The 23,401-nt window shown below is 48.4% G+C and overlaps 2 protein-coding genes across 2 annotated transcripts in view; one reads left to right on the top strand and one right to left on the bottom strand.

Annotated features, from left to right (window-relative positions):
• COG1 (component of oligomeric golgi complex 1) overlaps positions 1–7,255 on the top strand; it is a 12,726-nt gene extending 5,471 nt beyond the window's left edge. The window contains exons 5-14 of the mRNA XM_052657117.1: positions 213–369; positions 1,116–1,326; positions 1,700–2,485; positions 3,022–3,168; positions 3,632–3,793; positions 4,579–4,706; positions 5,178–5,286; positions 5,718–5,827; positions 5,906–5,984; positions 7,047–7,255. Coding sequence (XP_052513077.1) covers positions 213–369; positions 1,116–1,326; positions 1,700–2,485; positions 3,022–3,168; positions 3,632–3,793; positions 4,579–4,706; positions 5,178–5,286; positions 5,718–5,827; positions 5,906–5,984; positions 7,047–7,190 — 2,033 coding nt within the window. The 3' untranslated portion in view covers positions 7,191–7,255. The remainder of the gene's footprint in view (positions 1–212; positions 370–1,115; positions 1,327–1,699; positions 2,486–3,021; positions 3,169–3,631; positions 3,794–4,578; positions 4,707–5,177; positions 5,287–5,717; positions 5,828–5,905; positions 5,985–7,046) is intronic.
• On the bottom strand, positions 6,088–23,401 carry FAM104A (family with sequence similarity 104 member A). Its single transcript, XM_052657118.1, has 3 exons — positions 23,153–23,401; positions 18,487–18,586; positions 6,088–8,476 (listed from the first exon to the last, which is right to left on the bottom strand). Exons 1-3 carry the CDS (start codon positions 23,371–23,373, stop codon positions 8,240–8,242), a joined length of 558 nt encoding a protein of 185 aa, XP_052513078.1. The 5' UTR covers positions 23,374–23,401; the 3' UTR covers positions 6,088–8,239.

The raw sequence follows: 23,401 nt of genomic DNA, 5'->3' as shown, positions 1-23,401 counted from the left end.
CCGTTTTTTCCTCCTCTCTCTCCTTCCCCTTCTGTGCCACACTCCCTCCCAGATGAGAGGGCCCCTGGACGTACTCTACTTTTCTTTCTCCCCCTGTTCCCGGGGTCCAGTCTGGCTGCCCCTAGAGAAAGACTGGGTGACTTTTGGAAACCCCTCCCAGGTCCTGTGTTGACTTCCCGGTGACGCCCCCGCCTTGGTCCTTGTCTCCCCAGGAAAAGGTGTTGGTGTTCTGCAGGACGAGATGAAGCTGTGCAGCTGGTTCAAGCACCTGCCCGCGCCCGTTGTCGAGTTCCAGCCGGCTCTCCGGACGCTGGCGCATCCCATCAGCCAGGAGTACCTGAAGGACACGCTGCAGAAGTGGATCCACGTGTGAGCAGCTCCCGGGGCAGCGGGAACCGCCAGCACCGCCTCCTCGCCTGGCCATGGGGAAGCGGGAGGGGCCGGACCTTCTGGGCGGGCCTTGGGGTCGGGCGGCCCCCCATTCAGCCACCTCCCACCGCCCTCACGGCCGCTAGCCACCTCCGGGAGAACCAAGAAGGAATGTGTGTTTCAACATACTGTGTAGAGGATTTTAAACCCCCTGAGTCCTGCCACTCCTATGCTTTTATTTAGAGCAGTTGTGTTTTTTTAACTGACGTCTAATCTACAGTGTGGTGTTAGTTTCAAGGGTACAGTAACATAATTCAGTTATGCCAATTCTGATTTCCGAATTCTGAAAATAATTTTCAGAGTCTTTTCCATTATAGGTTACATGTAGTGCGTGTAGTTGCCTGTGCAATACTAGGTGCCTCTTGTTTACCTGTTTTCCGGTACAGTACTGTGTATATGTTAATGTCAAATTCTTTGAAGTCATGCTCTGGGGCTCTAGACTTGGAGACAGGCCTGTTCAGGGAGTAAGGGTCGGCCTGGTGAAGGGGCTGTAGGCGCCACCTCCCATCCAGCCAGAAACGCTATTTATATATACATATATATATTTTTATAAACATGCCGAGACATACAGCATGTTTATATTTATATAGTAGGACTCAGTTAAGAGGTTTTCAAGTAGAGTCCAGCTCTTTTTCTTAACAAAGGTGAGGAGACTATGAAGCCCCAGAGAAATGCTTCTGTTGCAGGTGTAATGAAGACATCAGAAACGGGATCAGCAGCCTGCTCATGTACGTGACAAGCACGAAGGGGCTGGCGGGGATCCGGGATGCTGTCTGGGGGTTACTCGCCAACGAGTCGATCCACCACAGCTGGGATGTGATCTGCCGGCGGCTCCTGGACAAGCCGCTCTTGTTCTGGGAGGACCTGATGCAACAGCTGTTCCTTGACCGGCTGCAGGTGAGGTGGGAAGTCCACAGGCCAGCTGCCCGCTGGCCAGTCCTGCCCAGTGCCACCTTTTGACTACCTGGGTAGATTCCCACCACTTCCTATAAGTATGTTCTTTCCCTGCCAACTTATGCCCCGGGTGACTCTTCTGAATAATGAGCTGTAAAAATGAACAGAGTCTGCTGCTGCATAAGAGGCCAGGCCCCGTCGGGCGGCTGGGGACACGTCCGCCCCCATCAGTGACGACGCACCCCTCTGCCGCCGCCGGGCCGTCTCTCTGAGCGTCGGGGAGAACACAACGCTGGGGTCGTCTGCCACTCAGTGCTGTAGGTTGAGATTTCCTGGAAGCAAGTGGGATTCGAACTCTCCTCCCCTTCTCTTTCAGACTCTGACCAAAGAAGGCTTCGACTCCATCTCCAGTGGTTCCAAGGAGCTCCTCATTTCAGCCTTGCGGGAACTTGAAGGCAGTGGCGCGGCTTCAGGCAGGCACCTCCACTCCGAGCACAACATGGCTGTCTTCCTGTGGTCCGAGAGCCCTGGCGACCTGCCCCCTGATGCCGCCTGGGTCAGTGTGGCCAGCCGGGCTCCGTTTCAGGGCAGCGGGCTCTCCATGAAGGCACAGGCTGTTAGCCCTTGCGTGCAGAGCTTCTGCTCCGCCCTGGATTCTAAACTGAAGGTGAAACTGGAGGACCTCCTGGCCTACCTCCCCTCTGTTGACCCGTCGCCCCGCCAGGACACCTCCCCCGCGGCAGCTGAGAGCTGCGCCTTCGACAGATTCGCAGACGCGGAGACCGTGCAGGAGACGCTGCGGACGCATTCCACGGCCTGCATCCAGGACATCGCGGACTGCATCCAGGCAGAGCTGCAGAGCATCGAACAGGCTATTCAAGGGCAGCAGGACGTGCTCGATGGGGCCAAGCTGCACTCCGCCCTCTTCATGGCCCGACTATGCCAGTCCTTGGGGAAGCTGTGTCCCCACCTGAAGCAGTGCATCCTGGGAAGATCGGGGAGCCCCGAGAAGCCCGCCCGGGACTCCCGGGCTCTGAAGAAACAGGGGAAGGGGAAGGCGCAGGAGGTCCTCCCTACACAGGCCAGGTGGCAGGACGTGAAAGAGCTCCTCCTGCAGCGGAGCGTGACAGGCTACCGGGTCTGGGGCTCGGCGGTCGTGAGGGTGAGTGACACGTCAGCGCACTCCTTCCGTGCCTGCCAGGCTTCCTTCCCCACCTTGTCCCTCTGTCATAGTCCAGGCTGGCCAAGCTCAGCAAGGCCTTTTGATAGTAAGGGAATAACCATTCTTGTTTCACAGTTGCTCTATCTCTGCCAGAGAGCTCAAGTGTAAAAACTGCCTATTTATTTTAGCCTAGATTTTAGAGACTGAAACACTGGGTTTTTTTTTTTCTTTCCTTTGATCTGATGAGAATGAAAGACTTTCTTCCTGGACAAGGGTCTCTGTTCTCTGATCTTCAACATAAGTATAACCCCTGTCGCCTCCACTGGGGTCTTCAGAGGGGTCTCCTGTGTAGCGTAGTTGGCAGGCAGACCCCACCGCTGGTATCAGCAGTTGGTCAGAAGGAAGTGATCTCGGCCACTCGCCATCCACAGGCAGCCTGTGCGGCGGAAGCTGGCCGCACGATCACTCAAGTAGTTTGACGCAAACTCTACAGAGGCTCTGAGTGGTCTGTGTGGATATCTGGGTTTCATCACCAGGTTCTGGCCCATGGATTCGCCCAGTCATTACTCGTAGACGATGCTGGCTCCGTCCTGGCCACAGCCACCAGCTGGGAGGAACTGGAAATCCAGGAGGAAGCGGAGTCTGGCAGCAGCATCACGTCCAAGATCCGACTCCCTGTACAGGTGAGCAGGGGCCACCACGAGGGGCCTGTGAACCAAAAGGGGGAAAGCCTGCTTTGTGGGAAGGAGCGGCTTTAGGAAGGATCATCCAAATGCGGCTCCTGAGGAAGAGCGGATAGTATGCGCGCCTTTCTCCTGTGGGGCAAAGTGGGCGGACGGCCAAGCCCGTGGACGGTGTGAGAAGCCCATTCAGCTCCTCTCCTGTTGTAGCACAGACTCTGTGCTAGAGGACAGCTTGCCCTGCAGTGGACTCTGCAGCGGCAAGCAGCGTGGCGGGTCAAGCCCAGGGCACCAGGGGAATGAGGGCAGACGCCACTCGGGCCTGTCCACTGGGCTGCTCTGAGGGGGCGGACTGGCCCGGTCAGAGTCCCGAAGCAGAAGCCTCGTTAGGCTCCTGGAGACCACTCTCCGCACGTCTCATTTAATCAGCGCAAGTTGGCAACTCAGCATTCCTTTGTCCCTCTAGCCGTCCTGGTATGTCCAGTCCTTCCTGTTTAGCTTGTGCCAGGAAATCAATCGGGTTGGAGGCCATGCCTTGCCAAAGGTGACCCTGCAGGAGATGCTGAAAAGCTGCCTGGGTCGAGTAGTTGCCGCCTACGAGAGGCTCTCAGAAGCCAAGCAGCTGAAGGTAGGCCTGCCAATTTCTTCCCGTTAAGAACAGAAGTAAAAGCCCCAGGTTGCTCTTGGGTTTGGGCAGCTTTCATCCAGGAGTCCAGGTGTTAAGGCCCACTCACCCTGGACAGCCTAATGGGCAGTGGCTTCCGCCTCCGGGAGTTGACTCACACCCACTCCCAGGGCCCAGCAGCTTCCATAAGGCGGCAGGGGCGAAAACTTCAAAGTAGAGATGTGCTGTGCACGCCCAGCCATGTCAGGTGGTCAGGCAGGCTCTGGGCAGATCATTAACCCTCAGGATGTGCTGTGGGCACGTAGATGGGGCGCGGAGGCGCAGAGGCGGGGGGAGAGGAGCAGCAGAGCCCACCTGTGTCATGGGCCTGCATCGCCCAGCCCCCCCGCCCGTCGCTTGCTGGAAGCCCCCTACCTCCAGCTTACTCCCATTTCATCAGTCCTGTTTCTAAGATGGACCAGCTCCTGACTTGGGAAAGAGTTCAGATGAGTCTTCTCTCCTGAGCGTCCTCAAAAAGGCCTCCCCCTTCATGCCGGGAGCTTTTTCCTTTAAAGCGACCGTCTGCAGCACCTGAGACCTTTTTCTAAGGACCGGCTCTCCTCCCTGCCATTAGCTTTTTAGTTTTGTTCAAGACCAAGTGTCTGCTGTAAGTCGCTTTTGTTGCTGTTATGAGATAAAACTGGCCTTCTGAGTATAAAAAGCTTCTGAAATAACCAGCTGAAACACAGACAAAACACGAAGCTGTTTACTCTCACCCTAATGGGTGGGGATGGGAAATTCATTTGCAGAAAGAAGGTGCCTTTCCAATGACCCAGAATCGGGCACTGCAGCTGCTCTATGACCTGCGTTACCTCAGTGTCGTCCTGACCGCCAGGGGTGAAGAGATGAAAAGCGGCCGCTGCAGACAGGACCCCAGGTAGCCGTGCCCACCCTCCCAGCGCGTCTCTTCCTGGCTTGCACGGCCCCCTTCCGGGAAGCCACGGGAGTCCGCCTCTTCCTGCCCATTCCCTATGTTTATTCTCAACACAACTCAGGCTCACGTTACCAGCAAGATAAAGAATGGCCACCCACGGGATCGATTCCAGGGTCGCTAGTAGTTTGGTCTCGTTCCTCTGAGTCCGCCTACCAACTGTTAAGTGTAATTTGAGCCTCCGGTGCCCTTCCTGAAAACAATATGGGGAAGTTATGTACTTGACTTAGAAGACATCCCACCAGGTTCAAACTCCTAAGGATTCTTTAAGCACAGTGATCAGTGACAAGTGGAGCTAAGGCAGCAGTTACGGAGAACAGACCCACCTGTTCCAGGACTTCTCCAGCATTACAGCAGCCTGAGCTTGGTTTCTGTCCTACAAAAGCTGGAGAATGACCATCTTAACCCTTTCGTTAGAGTTGAGAAAGTGGCTGACTACCTGGAAACGCTCATCGACCCATTTGACCTGGACGTTTTCACACCCCACCTTCACAGCAACCTCAACCGCCTGGTGCAGCGGACCTCTGTAAGTCGCGGGAGAACACACTTGCTCTGCGTGAAGGGCCAGGGGCTCAGGTCACAGCCCAGACCTGCCCACCGCGTAACTGAGGGGTGGGGACGGCCAAGACCCAGCTGAATTAGTCAGTCACGGGTGGAGAGAGGTTTAGATTGAACCTCAAACCTCACAGCCCAGGCAATGGGATGACCCCTTTAGTTGTGGGTAAGGACTATTAAAGTTTTATCAGGGCTTTAGAAAGAGGAATGAATCAGAGCTACTCGACTCTGAGACTCTGACCTGCCAGCAATGATTTGCAGTATTAACACACTCAAGAACATACCCCCACCCAAGGATGGTTAGAAATAAAGCAGTGACCGATTGCTAACAGGAGCAGATTTTCTCTCAATTGGACAACGCAGCACACAGCCTGTCACCCTGTCCCGTCTCTCGTCCCGCAGGTTCTCTTTGGACTGGTGACAGGTCTGGAGAACCAGTTCACCCCCAGGAGCAGTACGTTCAACTCCCAGGAAGCCCACAACATCCTGCCACTGGCGTCAAGCCAGATCAGGTGAGGACACTGAGCGGCCCCTGCTTGGCCCCCAGCTCCCCGGCCCCTCCGCTGAGCCGCCTTCGTCTTGTCCGACAGGTTTGGGCTTCTTCCACTGAGCATGACAAGCACACGAAAGGCCAAGTCAGCTGGCGGAAGCATGGAAACCAAAGCCCAGGTGAGTGTCGGACCGAGAGTTCCTCCCCAGGGAGCCCGCCCCGCCTCCCACCAAGCCACCCGCTCAGCCCCGCCTCAAATAACCGATCGAGAACGAGTGGCAAGGTGCACTAATGCTGCTTTTAATGGCGGCGCAATAAGGAAGTACACGATGTTACTAGCTTGAGCTAAGAGGTTTTAAAAGATGCCCACTGACACTATCAAGTAGCCTCACAGTAGAAGTGACTCAGGCTGCCACGGCTGTAGAAGATGTGCAGGACGGACCGGGATTACAGCTTGTGATTAAGATTAAGAGGGTAGAAGAGTTAACTGCTAACCCAGCACTACGACTGTACTTATTTGGGAAAAAAAAAAAAGGCTCTGTTTCAGCGATGGTTTCGTCTCTCATTTCTCTTAGGCGGGTAGGGAGTCTGCCTCCTCAAGTTTCACCTGTTCTTATTGATAGACGTTTTGTCTCAGCAGGCTGCCATCTGCTAGGATAGCTGCGGGAGTCCTCCAGGGGTCTCTGAAGTGTGTTGTGTAGAAGTGTGTCTGAGAGCTCACACAGCTCCCCTCCTTCCAGCATGTAGTCCTCGTTTGCTCTCTGGTTAGATAAAAATACTCGCAATGTCTCCTTTCCATATTCCCTGCCATCAAACCCAGTCAGGTCCAAAATCCTCAATCAACACCGGGTTTTAAAACTTGGAGATGGGAGTAAAGGGGGGAAACAAAGGTTTGTGCACAAGCCTCCCGCTCCTGAGCCCAGACCTGTGCTCTTAGCTTTCCCCACAGCTGTCCACTTTCCTTCCAGTAGCTGACTGTTCAGCTTTGTCCCCAAGGGGAACACACCACGGGGAGGAGGCACACGCTCCCCTTCCTCCAGTCCTCGCTCCCGGTGTTGGTTGTCCTGCCACAGCCCCTCAGTCTGCCGCGTGTCCTTTCCCATCTGGACTAAGCAGTGCCCTCCAGGAACTGGCCGTGCTGCTCATACCCGCCGTGTGCACGCCGCGTGGACCCCTGAGCGGAGTCGGGGGCGGGCGGCTGGAGGTCCAGGTGACATTAAGGCACTTTCCTCTCCATACAGCGGCAGGTGGCGCCCCCGGCGCTCTCCCGAGCAGACGACCCCAGGCAGGCCGGTTCCCTGTTCAGGCAGCTGGTCGCTGACGAGGAAGACTCGGCCGCACCCTCGCTGTTCAAACTTGGGTGGCTTTCCAGCATGACCAAGTGACGAGGACGCTTCGTCTGTCTAAATAAATACTCCTGCGTTATTTCTCCTAGAAGTGACTCTGCCCCTTTGTTTCTGAGCCACACCAGTCTCTGTGGTGGCCACGGTGGGATGTGGCCCCCTCGTTCCTATTGGGGCGGGGATGACTTTAAGCGTAGAGCCAATGAAGTCCGTGCCCCAGAGTTCACAGCACTCGTGACTCCAGACCTCAGTTCCTATAGCTTAGACTGCATCAGCCTTCACTGGTGCCTTCTCACACCGCAAGGCGGAATTAACCAGGGAGCTCACACCAGCTGTTGGGGGACAAGGTGGTGCCTGAGACCGGAAGTCACTTACGTGTTCTGTAACTGTCCAAGCTGAGCAGTGTTTCCTAAGTCTGAGATGCAAGCTCTGGAGGAACAACAGTTAACAAGGTATCTGGGGTCCATGAATCAGAAAGCCCCTTCTCTCTGGAAATACAAATATATAGCAGAGAAAAGACAGCTATGGGAAGGGAGCTGACTCACTCACAGTCTATCCAGGGTCTGACCGTCCTGTCCCAGAGGACCGCACTTTCAACAGGACGTCCACGTGCGAAGAGGTAGCATGGCAGTCGCTTCAGTGCAAGACTGGTCCAGCTCTCTATGTTCTGGAAAAAAAATCTTTTTTTTTCCCATGGAAAGTAGATCCTCTTTACTAGTTTATTTAAAAAATTGAAGATCCTGCAGTTTTAAAAGGCCTTTTTACATAAAGTAGAATTTCTAACTGACAGACCTGGAAAGCAGTCTAAACTGGACAGACTATGGGTTCAACACACGGATGGTGTGTCCTCCTGTGGCTCCCTTGAGACCCACCCTTAGAAGAATCCTATAAAAACTGCTTCAAAGCCCCTTGGAAATCGCAATAGTGCAGCAAACCACAAGTAAACAACAGCCTGTTAACCTATTATCTCAAATATAGACTGAAAAGCCAACAGGCATTTTTTGTGCAATTTTTTTTAAAACATCGTTAACTTGAAATATCAAATCTGCACAGCACTGTCCCTTCACAGAAGGCAGGAGTCTGCCGGCGCGTCACGAGGGAGGCCGTCCCCGGTGCTGCAGGCTGTGGAAGTGGGCCTCCTTCAGGGTCTGGTTGATGTGGAAGTAGGGGCCTTGGCACAGTGCAGACGGCTCGGGCGCGGGCTGTGGGGTGTGGGGGCCGGACCCGGCGGCGAGGTGGTGCAAGCTGCTCTCCGGCCCGCTGGCCCTGTCGGGGCTGTTGATGCTGCTGCTGCTGCTGCTGCTGCCGCCGCTGTCACTGCTTGAAGACTGGAACAAGGAAAGAGACACGCGTCACAGTCAGGCTGCTGGGGTCTCAGGAGCTCTACTGGGGTTTAACTTCAGATACCCTGGGCTTTCCTGGTGACTCAGACGATCAAGAACCCACATGCTGATGCAGGAGACCTGGGTTTGATCCTTGGGTCAGGAAGATCTCCTGGAGGAGGAAATGTCAACCCATTCCAGTATTCTTGCCTGGGAAATCCCATGGCCAGAAGGGCCTGGCGGGCTCCAGTCCATGGGGTCACAAAGAATCAGGACCAGACACAACCGCACACCCACAATTAAGCGACAGCTCCAGCAACTGGGCCAGCAGCGCCCTCCTCCATTCACAACTCCACACGACACTGTGCCAGAAGGGATCAGTGCACGAGGAGCAAGAACTCCGGAGGTTAACGCTCTTGTGTAGCATTTTCTTGGGGAGGGACACATCTAAATTTATATTCCCTTAAGACAAAAACATTGGTTTTGAAATGCCTGCCTTCCATCGTGTGAAACCCACAGATGAGGAAAAAGACCGGAAAGAAACACATCACAATAGTTCTGTTAGATGGAGGAATTCTAGTTGGTGGTTTTTTTCTACCATTTCCTACAACTGTTTGCAGTGTTTTCACTATAAAAATAAACACATATATGCTTCCAGATACTTTAAACATGATTTTTTAAAAGCTAGTTCTATTTATTTTCTGATAAAAAATTACACCTAACAATATGTATATAAACTGAAATGGCAAAGAAAGCCATGGTCACGAACGTCCATTCTTAAATCAAGAAGTATCACGGTCCACCAAATCATTTGCAGTTACTTACAGCAGCAGCAGCAATTACTGTACATTTACCTGAAGACCTAAGAAGTCAAAGCCAATTCAAACAGAAAAACAGTGTTCCATGAAAAGTTTCCCCTGACCTAGAGTAGAATCAGCTAGAACTGCCGCCGGCATAATGGCAAAGAAAGCCATGGTCACGAACGTCCATTGTTAAATCAAGAAGTATCACGGTCCACCAAATCATTTGCAGTTACTTACAGCAGCAGCAGCAATTACTGTACATTTACCTGAAGACCTAAGAAGTCAAAGCCAATTCAAACAGAAAAACAGTGTTCCATGAAAAGTTTCCCCTGACCTAGAGTAGAATCAGCTAGAACTGCCGCCGGCATACCCAGCTTAGCATGCCAGGTGACAAGCAGGCCACTCCACTAGGGAAGAAACCCACCACCAAGAGCATTTTGCCTCCTCTTTGCTTTTCTTTGCCATTTCTCATTACAACCACTGTCTGAAAATTAAAGCAAGGACTAGAATCCGTATCTAGCAAGTCAAGTTTACATCTTAGATTATTTCACACTCTAACAGCAAAGGTGACACTACTCTGAGAAAATGCAGTTCTCTCAGATAAACAGAAAAGACGGCTGTACAAATGCTGTTAAAAAGCGGAAAGAAGGGGACAGAGACCTTCAACTTCTAGTCTAAGTACCTGTAGCTCAGTTTTAAAGACATGTCTTAAAATTTTTAGAGTGGCCTTGTTTATGATAGTTAAAAATGGAGACAACCTAACTGTCTAAAACTAGAAGCGACTGATTAAACTGCAAAGCAACACACAGAATGCAACACAAGAACTGTAATCCGCAACGACGAAACTACGCAGCTGGCTAACTGTGACGGCGGAGACACACACATGCTGAAGAAGAAAGATCTTTAACACCGTCTTTATAGGCTTCAGAATGATGTACAGTAAGTCTGCTGGTTTTCAAAGTGCTTATGTATACACATAAGGACACCAAAAATATTCTGGAAGGACAGACATGCCAAAATAGCATTTAGACCTACTTTTAAAAAATCTTTATTTTCTATAGCTTCTACAAAAAAATACTTCTTTTAAGGACAAAATGCAGTCATTAAAAGAACTAAAGAGTGCTACTTCAAAAGAGAGTAAGGTCTTCAATTTTTTCCTAACTCTAAGACTGAGACTTTAAGTAATACGACGACACTGTCAGTGAGATTTTAGGAAGGCCGTTTCATCTCATTTAATCTAACAGCTTAAGAACCTCTGAACTATTCCAGCTGAATCATTAGCAGACCGACAGCAGACTGATGGTGCTTTTAGACTAAGAGAACCTACTGAGAGCCTAGGAATCCAGGTAGATGCACTTTGTATGTCATTTAAATACACATAAAACCTTCCATACATGCTGTCATTAAAGGTGAAAACAAATCTCTCAGAGTGCACTCATTCCTACTTGCTGCCTTCTCAGACCAGTCTTGGCACTTGGGGGACGGGGGCTTCAGGGAATATGTCACCATCCACAGATGGGCCAGCAGCAACCGGCATAATATAAAACAGTGCCACATGATCAGGGTACTGGTTCCGTGAGGCTTCCTCTCAACAATGCACGAGTATATTCGGTATGTACAGGTCACAAAATGAAGCATTTCTATGGGACCACTTCAGAAAGTCTGAAAAGTTACTCTAATAGATCTTAACTTTATGGGATAAAGGAAAAACCATTATCTCCTTTTAACCCTGAAGGTGTAAAACTAAATTTTAAGTCTCTAGCAAAGCCTTAAGATATATGCAGAAATCAATCGTTTTGTCTTATAAAACTGAAAACCTGAGACAAGAAAAAAAATTGCATTTCCCCCACTTGGTGGAGCTTTTCTGGATCGGATTGTCTGGAGGGCCAGGAAGGGAAAAGCATCAGAAAAAAGCACTCAAAAGCCTGAGAGAACGCAGAGGGACACACACTGTTTCTGGCAGAAAGAATAGGTCTAAATCGTGGAGCAGGGAACAGAGAAGCCGAAGCTCCTTGTCTTAGTTCACGCGGCTCCAATGATACAGCAGAGGGTTAGTAAAGAGAGCCTGGTGCTCAGCTAGGCTGCCCTGAATTTTACTTTCCCACAGTGTGAAGTCAGTTTAAGAGAGAGCCCATTTAAACCCATGGTAGGAACAAAATAACTCTGAAGACTCTTTCTACTAATAACCTTTAGAAAGGCCCCCAGGCGGGACTGTTAATTAGTGAGTCTCTGCTTCATAGAGAGCGCGCCGGAATACACGCGTACAGTCACTACCTAGAGCTGTATGCTTTCTCTTAACTAGAAAAGCAGAGCAACATCGTATTTTATTTTCCTTCAAGCCCCGGCTTCCCCTCACATCCATCTCCAGGTTCAGTGGTGCTTTTAATTTACATGAGCCTGAAAAGAAAAAAAAAAAAAATCTTGCTGATTGTATTACACACTCCATCCCTGGAGTGAGAATGAAAGTTCACCCTAAGGCCACTGCAGAATGCGAGTTACGTGCACGAGGTGCTCCCAGCCAAGTCCATCACGGCTTCTAACTTCAAACGGTGCCCCCAGAGTGCCCAACGACTTGAGAGAGCGCCAGGTCTGCTAATGCCAGTGGGCCCATAAGACTCCAAGTAAGTTCAGTAGGCCAATTAAAACTACTTCCTAAATATGCATGGGAAGAAAATACAGGGGTCACTTTGTCTGTGTCCATAAGTAACTGCATATCCTTACAAGAGAGAGTTGGACCACACCATCTGTTTGAAGTTTCTGCCTAAAAACATGTATGTATCCTCATTACTCAATGAGACAACAGTCAGGTTCAAGATGAACCTGCTTGGGTAGCTATCCGTGCTGGGAGCTAATGCAAGGTATCACAAATATTTCAGGAACTTGAACAGTGAGCCTTCCCTGGTGGCTTAGACGATAAAAGAATCTGCCTGCAATGTGGGAGACCCAGGTTTGATCCATGGGTTGAAAAGATCCCCCGGAGAAGGAAATAGCAACGCACTCCAGCATTCTTGCCTGGGAAATTCGTCAGACAGAGGAGCCTGGTGGGCCCCAGTCCAGGGGGTCAAAAAGAATCGGACACAACTGAGTGACTAACACTTCTAAAACTTTTGAGTGTTCCTCCATTTTGAATGGGTCTTTTAAAAAGTTACTGGGTCAATGCAAATGTAATTATGGTTTCGGACCGTGAATTTTACATCAGTATCAGTCAGTTCAGTTCAGTCGCTCAGTCGTGTCTGACTCTTTGTGACCCCATGAATCACAGCATGCCAGGCCTCCCTGTCCATCACCAACTCCCGGAGTTCACTCAAACTCATGTCCATCGAGTCAGTGATGCCATCCAACCATCTCATCCTCTGTCATCCCCTTTTCCTCCTGCCCCCAATCCCTCCCAGCATCAGGGTCTTTTCCAATGAGTCAGCTCTTCGCATGAGGTGGCCAAAGTATTGGAGTTTCAGCTTTAGCATCAGTCCCTCCAATGAACACCCAGGACTGATCTCCTTTAGGAGGGACTGGCTGGATCTCCTTGCAGTCCAAGGGACTCTCAAGAGTCTTCTCCAACACCACAGTATAACTAGGCTCAAACATACCTTTATTAAACAAAATAGGAACCATTTCAATCAACACATTTTCCCCAGTGAGAAATCGGTTTGTTTATTTCTGTTGCATAAATATCCCTGCTTCGGGATTTGATGAGCTCCTGGAAAGCATTTACTGCCTCCTGCTGGTTGTGGAAGAGTTTTCCCTGCAAAAGGTTGTCAAGACACTTGAAGAAGTGGGAGTTGGCTGGCAAGAGGTCAGGTGAACACAGCATGTGCGGCAACGTGTGAAGCACTGGTTGCCTGGCATGTGATCAGGTGCTGTCGTGGAGAACTGGGCCTTCTCTGTTGACCAACGCCAGGTGCAGGCGTTGCAGTTTTTGGTGCATCTCATCGATTTGCTGAGCATACTTCTCAGACATAATGTTTTCGCTGGGATTCAGAAAGCTGTAGTGGATCAGATCAGTAGCAGACCACAAACAGTAACCATGACTTTTTCAGATGCAAGACTGGCTTTGGAAAGTGTTTTGGAGCTTCTTCTCAGTCTAACCACTAAGCTGGTCGTCACCAGTTGTCATATAAAATCCACTTTTCATCACACGTCACAATCCAATTGAGAAATGGTCCACTGTTGATGCACAGGATGTGAGATGATGATACTTCAAAACTACGATTTTTTTCATTTCCAGTCAGCTCATGAGACACCCACTTACCGAGCTTTTTCACCTTTCCGATTTGCTGCAGATGCCAAATGACCGTAGAATGGTCAACAGTGAGTTCTTTGGCAACTTCCTGTGTAGCTGTAAGAGGATCAGCTTTTATGATGGTCTCAGCTGACCACTGTCGACTTCCCACGGCCGGCCACTGCGCTCCTCATCTTCAGGCTCTCGTTTCCTTTCCAAAACTCCTTGAACCACCACCGCACTGTACGTTTGTTACAGTTCCTGGGCCAAATGCACTGCTAATGTTGCGAGTTATCTCCACTGCTTTACAAACCATTTTGAACTCAAATAAGGAAATTACTAGAACTTGCTTTTTATCTAACATCATTTCTATTGTCTAAAATAAATACAAACAGCAAGTAATAAGTCATATTAAAAAAGATAAAACCCACAAACGCACATTAAAATGACGTATAACATAACCTCATTTATCTAGAATGTATTCCCATGTGTATGTGTGCTACGCCACTTCAGTTGTATCCAACTCTGTGCCCCTACTGACTGTAGGCCGCCAGGCTCCTCTGTTGATGGGATTCTCCAGGCAAGAATATTGGAATGGGCTGCCATGCCCACCTTCTTACCCGGAGATAGAACCTGGAGTCTCTTACATCTTTTGCACTGGCAAGTGGGTTCTTTACCACTTGCACCACCTAGGAAGCCCTGTATTTCAATATCAAGTGGCAAATTTCAATGTTGCAAAACTGCAATTACTTTTGCAGCAACCTAATAATTTCAGTTACTTTGCTACAGGGCTGTTTTTTAAATAGTTTCTCAAATTTATTTATGTTTCTTTTGGCTGTGCTGGGTCTTCACTGCTGCACAGGCTTTTCTCGAGTTGCGGCGAGCAGGTCTGCTGTCCAGTTCCAGCTCGAGGGCATCTCCTTCCGGGGGCTCCTCTATTTGCAGAGCGCAGGCTCTAGGGCACGTGGCCTGCGCAGCTGCAGCTCCTGGGCTCCAGAGCACAGGCTCAAGAGTTGGGGCTGCACGAACTCAGCCGCTCCATGGCAAGTGGGATCCTCCCAGGTCAGGGACCGAACCTGCGTCTCCCCCAGTGGCAGGTAGATTCTTTACCCCTGAGCCACCAACGAAGTCCCCTGCTACAGGGTTTTCAGTACACAACCTTGACGCCACACCCCGAGTCTGCCAAAACAGTTTTGTCTCAGGCTGGCCCTACTACCCTAGACAGGTTAACGATGAGAATGAGCAAAAACAGTCTTAAAATACCCTCTTACAAAGCTATGCTAAATATTCCCAGGGTCATATAAATTAAAAAAAAAAAAATCACCTAACATTCTGCTAATTCTTATAAGTTAAGACAAATGGACTTATGGCATCCTAGTTTTAACGATGCACAGATCCCTCTGGTTCTACTGTTTTTGCCATGCCTCTGCACTCCTAATAAAACACCCTCGGGGTTCCAGGGATATGACATCAAAGATTTCCCTTCTAGTAGACACAAGAACAAGACAGAGGCTGTTCCAGTTAAGCCACCTCTGCTTTATTTCCACATCTTCTCGTTCTCTACCTGCTGTGATTTTATAATGATCCAAAAAATCTTTAAAAGCTCAGGCTTGGTAAGTTAAAAGTATTAAAAAAAAAAGGGGGGGGGAGGGGTGGTGGTGAGACTTCTCTGCCAGTCCAGTGGCTAAGAGTCTGTGCTCCCAATGCAGAGGGCCCTGGTTCGATCCCTGGCCAGAGAACTGGATCCCACACACCGCAACTAACAGTCTGCATGCCACAGCTAAGTCCTGCCTGGCACAGTGAAATAAAGTTTTTTTTTTAAGTTGGAGTCTTTGTATTTAAAAACAGTACAGCTTTCATTCACTCAGGTAGCAGTACTTCTTGTAAGGCATTTACCCACACACCAGAGGCCAGATTCAGTGGAAGTGTCCAGTGTCGTTTTTTAAAAGAAAGATGTTCAAGCTGAAAATAAAGAGCATCATTCCTATAACCAAAGCTACAATTCAAACCAAGACGGCCAACCTAAGAAAAGGTCAGCCTAACTCAATTAAATTCAGCTAGTTTTTACCCATCCAGTCACTGTGTAAGGTCAGGGAATAGGGCTACCTTTGGAAAGGACTCAACAGGAAGACGCAAAGTAACCAATCACTTCACTTACTCACCAGACAGAAAACAGAACCTGCTTTAGACCTGAACTACCAGGAATCATCTAGAATGGCTTTCAAAAAACTTTTTTATTCCTATACCTGTAAATTATATCTCAATTTTCAAAACCCTACCCTAAAGCTCCCAAGTCATTAAATCTAAGCCACTGGAGTAAACATTCAAAGTCTTCCAGGCAAAGACTGATCAAAGTTGAAAAGAATACCAAACCCCAATTTCTTTACTAAACTTGCTTTTGAGGTAATATAGTTTCAGAGCATTAACTGGGGGAAAAATATTCTTCTCCGTTCCCACGATTCAAGAGAAGTCCAGGGCCTAGCAGCACTGAGCATATTTAGCAAAGTCCCTCAGACCTTCTGATCTGTCTTCTGGGAGATGCTCACACTGTGGGTAGCTCACATCCTGGGGCTCACTGACCTGCCTCGTACTAGCTATGTTATCTCTGGGCAAGTGACTTTATTTTCTGTGGCCCAATTTTTCCATCTAAAAAGTAGAGATCATAACACCCACCAAAGTGACAGGAAGAAAATGTACAAGTAGATTCAGAATTTCTCTTTACGTAACTAATCTGGCAAGTCGGTTCACATTCTTCAGCTTCCTAGAATCAAGGAAAAAAGAGGCCCATATCATCTCCATTTTACAGATAAGCATGACTTAACTTGTGGCACAGTTCAAAATAATTCCAACACCTCATGCCTTATTTCCCAGTACCTGGCAGTATTATTACATTTAGGAGAAAACGGTGAGTTTTGGAAATTAACCAAATGAAAGTTGTTCATGTTACAAGAAAAAAATTCTAAACTTAAGTATTTCAAGAAAGACACAGGAAATGTTTCTCTTAAGTGTTTTAAAGAAATATACCTTGTTGGCCCTAGCTTAGACTTAAAAGATACCATTTTCACTAATAATAGACTTCATTATGCAAATTAGTAAAATTAAGAATCCACTAGTAATGACTTATCATTATATTCCCCTTTGTACACAATTGTCAACGAGCACCCAAAGGTCCCTAAACTGGCTATTCCTACGCTATAAACATAATGATCTACTCCAGTGGCAGATTTAATTATTCAGGACTTAACTTTCCATTTTAAAGGTATCTCCCCCTGCCATTTGCTGCTCCAGCACTCCCTGGGTTTGCTCGGCCACATTACTCAACAGCACCAGATGCCAGTAAATGTGACGAAACTAAGGGCCTACCAGAAAGTTCAGGTTACCACGACAGGTAAAAAGTACCTGTGCTGACTGTTAATTATTACCTGGGCAATCCAGTCCACGCTTCCGACCAATAACTACAGAGTGGTTTAATCGCTGAATTTCTCTGGACAAGTAAGAACAACACACATGAACCCACAGGCTGAACAACAATACACCAACTTCTTCTGTGAGACCAATGCATGGCACCAGAAAGGGAGTGAAGGTCATTCTCTACAAACAGCAACCAAGATACAACCAAACCTAATACTAGGGAGTAGTATTCAAAATAAGAGATCAGAAATGCTTGATTTTTTAAAAAAAATGACCATTTACACTCCTGCTCTCAAGCATTAAAACTGTAGACACAGGGGAAAAAAGATCAATACAAAAAATAAATAAAAAGATCTACTGTACCTTTGAACTAATGCAAACATCAAACGGCAGGTCTGACATACAGGCACAAGTAAAGAAATATTTACACTGGTACCATGAAAGCAATCATCACACACTCTTTTAATGAAGTCTTAACTCAAAAGAATCATGGAAACTCAATTATCGTTAGATGTTCATGGGCAGCCTTTAATCTTTGGTTTTTTTCCATCTGTGAAATTCCCTAGTTATTACGTTAACCTAAAGCTCAACACTTTCCTGCTACTCTAAAGGGGGGGGGGGGGGGGGGAATGACACGAGGATTTAAAAGGGGGGATAAAAGCTACGGAAAACTCAGTCTCCATGTAGAAGGATCGACGCTGCTCTGGGGTGTATCAGCTGCTCTTGAATGAAGATTACCTACCTGACAGTTACTGATTTTTTCCCTCCTTGAGGGAGTTACTTTGGATTTCTGCTAAAGACCGAATATAGATCAAATCCTACCATCAAGAACTAAAGTACAAAGTATTCTGGTTATGCGAGAATTGGGAGGCACGGAGTTCCGCTTTAAGTGACAAGGCTGGGGCTTAGGGACCTTTGCAGTGAGGAGTTTCTCTCTTAGGCCGACAACTGTTGAGGGTCAAAGCTTCAGGTGCGTCATTTATTAATAATAGCAGCTTCTGGTCAGCTTCCCTGCCCCACTGCAGACCAGGCATTCAAGTGCACAGGAGGGACACAGAAGCACCCAGGAAACCTCAGTTCAGAGGCTCATCCCCCGACCAGTGGTTGGGACTTTGCCTTCTAATGCAGGGAGTGCGGATTCCATCCCTGGTTGGGAGCTAAGATCCCATATGCCTCGAGGCCAAAAAAACCAAATCATAAAACAGAAACAATATGGCAACAAATTCAATAAAGACTTTTAAAATGGTCCATATATTTTTTAAAAAAAACTTTAAAAAATAAAAGAAGTTGTGGCTTCTGAAATACCAACAAGGGTTCAAAGATGGGCTTTCAGAGGTCCATAAAACCCATAACATACAAATTCTGGGCATGTGTGTGTATTACTACATGCAAACACAGGCTGTCTTGCTGTGGAGAAGGTGGGTAGCATCCTCAAAACAGCCATGACTCAGAAGAAAGAAAAAAAAAGGTTAGAAACATTGCAATCAAGTCAGATCACTTTTCTCTCCTCAAAGAATAATTTTCATTACCCAGAAGTGGCTCAAGCAGTGAAAACAGCAGGTGCTCTCGACCACACTTCCTACCTCTGTGTCCCAAGAATCGTGAAAGACAGGATTTCTACTGCTCCTTTTGGTCTGTGGGGGGAGATGGTGGTCTTCTTCACTGCCATTCCTTCTCCTTTTCCTGGAATTAAGCCACAAAGAGAAGAACAAAGAATTGGTCTTCTGCACACTTCAAATTGTAATTTAAACATATTAAATTTGCCGTCTTGCCTGAGAGATAGATCGTCATATGATAATCCAACAGGCAAAAAAGTTAGAAGAGCAAAAATGTAAAACAACAGGAGGAAAGGCGAGCTTAAATTAGTACAACTAATTTCTAAAAAGAAGCCTGACGATTTGAAATGCTTACTGGGAATAAACAAGCGCAGGAAGACATTGATGACTAAGCTCTCCAATTCTACCTAATTAAGGTGATCTCGTCCTCCATTTCCTGAAATTACCATTCCAAGTTATCCTAATTTTACTCCCGTCCATGTGGCAACATCTAAGACGGGAGTGGCTGCCTTTGCCTATTTACACTTAAAATCCTTATAAAACGGTGCTACAAAGGAAGAGCATTAGAGGTTGGAGGCAGCCTCTATTCTTTCATTCTCTTTCCTCTCTGATTTTCCCCCAATTATCACATTAACACAAAAGCTCTCTGCCCTCTAAGGCATCAAATTACTTTTCTGGACAATCACTGCAAAGGCAGCTCTCGGACACATTAACTTGATGGCTGGCTGCACCACCTGGTATTGTTAGAGAAGTTACTTCACCAGCTTGTTACTGTTACACTGCAGCACCGGTTGCTTTAAATGTCCAGGCTTAAAGAAAAATCACACCTCTTTCTCAGTCAAGTACTCTGAGGTGTATGATGGAGACAGAGTTTGTATGTTTTCTATGCAAAAACTAGTGCTGGTAGGACTTCTAAAACTCCAGTTAGAGAATAGAAATTATTAAAGGAGGTATACTTTTAAGTCAAACTCCATGGAACTTTGCTGCCCCGGTGGCTCAGCAGTAAAGAATCCACCTGCAATGCAGGAGCCGCAGAAGACTTGGGTTCAATTCCTTGGTCGAGAAGACCATCGGAGGAGGAAATGGCAACCCACTCCAGTACACTTACCGTGGGCAGAAGAGCTACAGAAAAGTCTACTGGACAGAGCTGGTGAAAGGTTGATTTATACAAAGCAGCATAAGCTGTTATAATGAAAGTTCTTCAGGGTTCAAGTTGCTCTATCTAGAGGGTAAGAGAGCTTTGTGGAAAATACTGAATTTGAACGCACAGTATTTTCAATACAGTTACACATTCTATGTGAGTAGAGGGGCTTTGATCAGGTCTGGAAGTCGGCAAAAATTTATCACCCTAAGCTCAATTCTCTCTGTGAATGCATCTAACGTTATTAATCGATGGATATGGACCCAGTTTAGGCTTGGAATGATAAATATGGGGGGTATGTTTCTGAGGAAGCTCTAGCCAACCAGCGGGGACTGCACTGGTCTAAGCCTCAGTTCAGTTCAGTGTGTTCGACTCTTTGTGACCCAATGGACAGCATCATCCTAAGACTCAGCTGTTTACAAAATAAGATCTGCTCCTCACCTTTCTCTCAGGGGATTGGATCTTACCTTGATGTACTGGAGGCTAAAAACTAGATAAATATCAGGCTTTAATAATCATTAAATGGATGTGCTAGTTGAACCAAGAAATCGCTACACCCAGCTTCCACCCAAAGAGAAACTCCTCGAATGACGGCGTCGGCCCCTCAACTCCTCTTTTATCGGCGTTCCAACAGATGATTGTGCCGGGGCTGCTGAGTCACAGCCAGCAAACTCATGGCCTGACTACAACTTTCCAATTTCCTCATTTATAATGGGAGAGAAGGTTACTATCTTTCTAGTGACAAGACGATGAACGTCAAGAGGATGGGCTGGTTTTGAAGATTTCAATTAAACTGAGAAAGTCACATGAAATATCCCTGCTTCATAATTAGCTGATGTCTTCAGGTACCAGAAGATCTCTCCGGCCTTTTGGGAGTTCTCTCCTTCGGATGGTTCTGGATTAAAAATGAGCCCTATATGTTCTTCATTCTCCTTTTTCTAAGCTCTTTGCAGAATTCATCCTTGAAGCATTTCTTTCAACATCATGAATATTTTACAAAACCATAGCTTCATGTTCAACACAATCAGTCAGATTGTAACTTTTAACATTAATGCCATAGGCCAGGTTATAATTTGAGCAGTCACCCTATAACTAATTACATTCTCCCTAGCCATTTAGTTACAGATTATTGTTTAGCATCTGTTACTTCTCAGGATGGCAAAATACATCACTTTTCATCACTTCACTTCTCTCCAACCCTCCTGTCCCCTCCTAGAGACTGAGCACAGAAGAAATCCTAGAAAACAGAGACTAGTGGTTTTCAAACTTTATTTTAAAAATGACAGAACTATTTCACCCTACCAAAAAAAAACCCCTTCAATTTATGGAAGAGACACTGCATGTTTTAATTGGAGTAGGGACCTCCCTCCCACACAGGGCTTCCCTGGTGGCTCAGCTGGTAAAAAACCTGCCTACCAACGCAGAAGATGCAAGAGGCTGGGCTCGATCCCTGAGTCGAGAAGATCCCCTGGAGAAGGAAATGGCAACCCACTCTGACATTCCATAGACAGAGGAGCCTGCTGAGCTACAGTCCATGGGGTTGAAAAGAGTCGGACACAACTGAGCAAGCACAGGCGCACATACCCATATCCACTCCTCCTGTATGAAGATCCACCATCACAGACCAACGCTTCCTCTTAAAATTGAGGAAACAGATCCACAGATCTGAACCGACTTGAAGATGCTAAGACAGCTGGATCTGATCCACTGTACTACACAACACATGGGAGCAGAGAAAGCACTGCCAACTCACGTGACTTCTTTCACAGTAAAGAAGTTACCATGTGAGACTGTGTGAACGAGATAAAAGGAATCTGCTAGGAGTATAAGCGCATCCAGGGTATTTGTGTACAGCACTGGATAAAAGGAATGTTTTTCTGAGAAATATTTAGACTTTTTCAGATATGTGAGACATCCCGAGGGACTGCTGGAAGTACAAACTGGGTGTGGGAAGGAAAAAACTGGCAGTTATATCAGGCTTACTGTATGTAAGGATCCCGTGACTAATCTCAGTAGCAAGTTGGTACACTGGTCCCCTAATTTCAAATTGAGCCCACTCTTCTTTCATATACAAGTAGAGGTTTTATGGCCCTCTCACTACATGACCCAAATCAATATGCAGACGTTTGGAGAACTCTTGATTTTCACTATTGCCCTAAAGAACTTCCAAGATGCTTTCCAGAATCTCAACCCTATGAATTAATACGCTCTAGGGTCAGGTCCCCGTGGAAAGACTGTCAATTACATTCAAAAATCACTAAATACATAGAGGGACAAAAAAAACCTACAGCATAATTTACCAAGGCAATCCCAGTCTCATTCACTTAAGCCTCACTGAGATTATTTTGCAAAAAAAAAAGAAGAGAACAGTGAACCTAAAAGTTCAGTTCAGTCGCTCAGTTGTACCCAACCCTTTGCAGCCCATGGACTGCAGCTCTCTCAAGCCTCCCGGACCATCACCAATTCCCTGAGCTTACTCAAACTCATATCCATCAGGTCGGTGATGCCATCCAACCATCTCATCCTCTGTTGTCCCCTGCTCCTCCCACCTTCAATCTTTCCCAGCATCAGGGTCGTTTTAAATGAGTCAGTTCTTCGCATCAGACGGCCAAAGTATTGGCCTAGAAAGACCCAGGTAAACCAACTGAGCTTTCTATATCTGCTTCCTGATCAGAAGAACGAAAGATGGGACTTGGTGATAATCTATAGTTTTCAGTTCAAACTCCACGATGAGGGATTTTTCTAATTTCGAATAAAGTCCATCTTCTCCATTCTGGGGTACAATCCCAACTTTTCCCTCCCTAACCTGTTCACAGAGGTGAGAAATGAGAAAAAGGAAAAGAATCCTCAGCACCCTCTAGGTTAAGCCCCGGCTCCAGGCTCGGAAGAAAAGTGCGTCGCAATATAGCCCTGCCTCCCGCCTTCGGAGTCAAACGGCTCGGCACCCAAACTGTTTAGAATTCTGCCTGCTCTTCACGCTACGGCCGAGGAGGGAAGCCACAGGTCATGACTTCAGCCCTAGCCCATTCTGCGTCCACGACGGCCCAGCAGGGCACAAGGGCTTCGATCTGACCTAACCCTTCCGTCCTGCGGAGTTAAGCCCAGTCCTTCTTCCCGACCTTGGGGAGACCGGCTACCCGCCCCGCCGTCCCCTCAAAGGCGCCCGAGAGGCCCCTCTCGAACATCGGCCATTCCTCCCATCCCCCCACCCTCCTAAATTTAGGACAGGGCAGCTTTGCGGCCCCCTTCTCTCCGCCGGGACCGACCGGACTTCATTCCAAACAGGGACAGATGGGGGCCTGGGGGGAGAAAGATGGGGTCGAGGGGTGACCCGGGCCCTGAGGAGTCACCGCTCCGGCGCCCCCAGGGATCAGGTTCCCAGGCAGCCGAGCATCCCTCCCCTCTCCCCGCCCGGACGGCAAGACACCCACACGGAGACTCGCAGGGCCCAGGCTCGCTCGGTCCCCGCGTCGCACCCGCCTCGGCTCCGTGTACCCCAGGACACAACACCGGGCGAGGGGCTGAGGGCAAGAGGGTGCCCTGCGGGCTCACCTGGGGCGGAGGCGCTCGCTCATGGCAGCAGATGGAGACGAGCGACGCGGCGCCGCTCCGCGAGGAGAGGGAACCGAGGGGGTCGTGTTCCGGCGGCCGCCACGCCCGCCCCCTCGGGCCTTGGCTCTGGCCGCGGCTCTGGCGGAGGCGGCCTGCGCTGAGTACCCCTCGGGGGGACCCGTCCCTCCGCTACTTCCGGCGTCTGCTCCGCGCCCCCCCATGTCGCCGCCGCCGTGGTACCGCCCTCCC

This window comes from Budorcas taxicolor, chromosome 19 (genome assembly GCF_023091745.1).
Source record: "Budorcas taxicolor isolate Tak-1 chromosome 19, Takin1.1, whole genome shotgun sequence".
In the NCBI taxonomy this organism is placed as follows: Eukaryota; Metazoa; Chordata; class Mammalia; order Artiodactyla; family Bovidae; genus Budorcas; species Budorcas taxicolor.
This window is presented reverse-complemented; position numbering and strand designations above follow the sequence as displayed.

Coding starts and splice junctions, on each gene's coding strand:
- FAM104A (XM_052657118.1), bottom strand. CDS start 23,373: ATGGGGGGGCGCGGAGCAGACGCCGGAAGTAGCGGAGGGACGGGTCCC. Junction 18,587..23,152: donor AGCGAGCGCCTCCGCCCCAG/GTGAGCCCGCAG, acceptor GCTTAATTCCAG/GAAAAGGAGAAGGAATGGCA. Junction 8,477..18,486: donor ACGATTCTTGGGACACAGAG/GTAGGAAGTGTG, acceptor TCCTTGTTCCAG/TCTTCAAGCAGTGACAGCGG.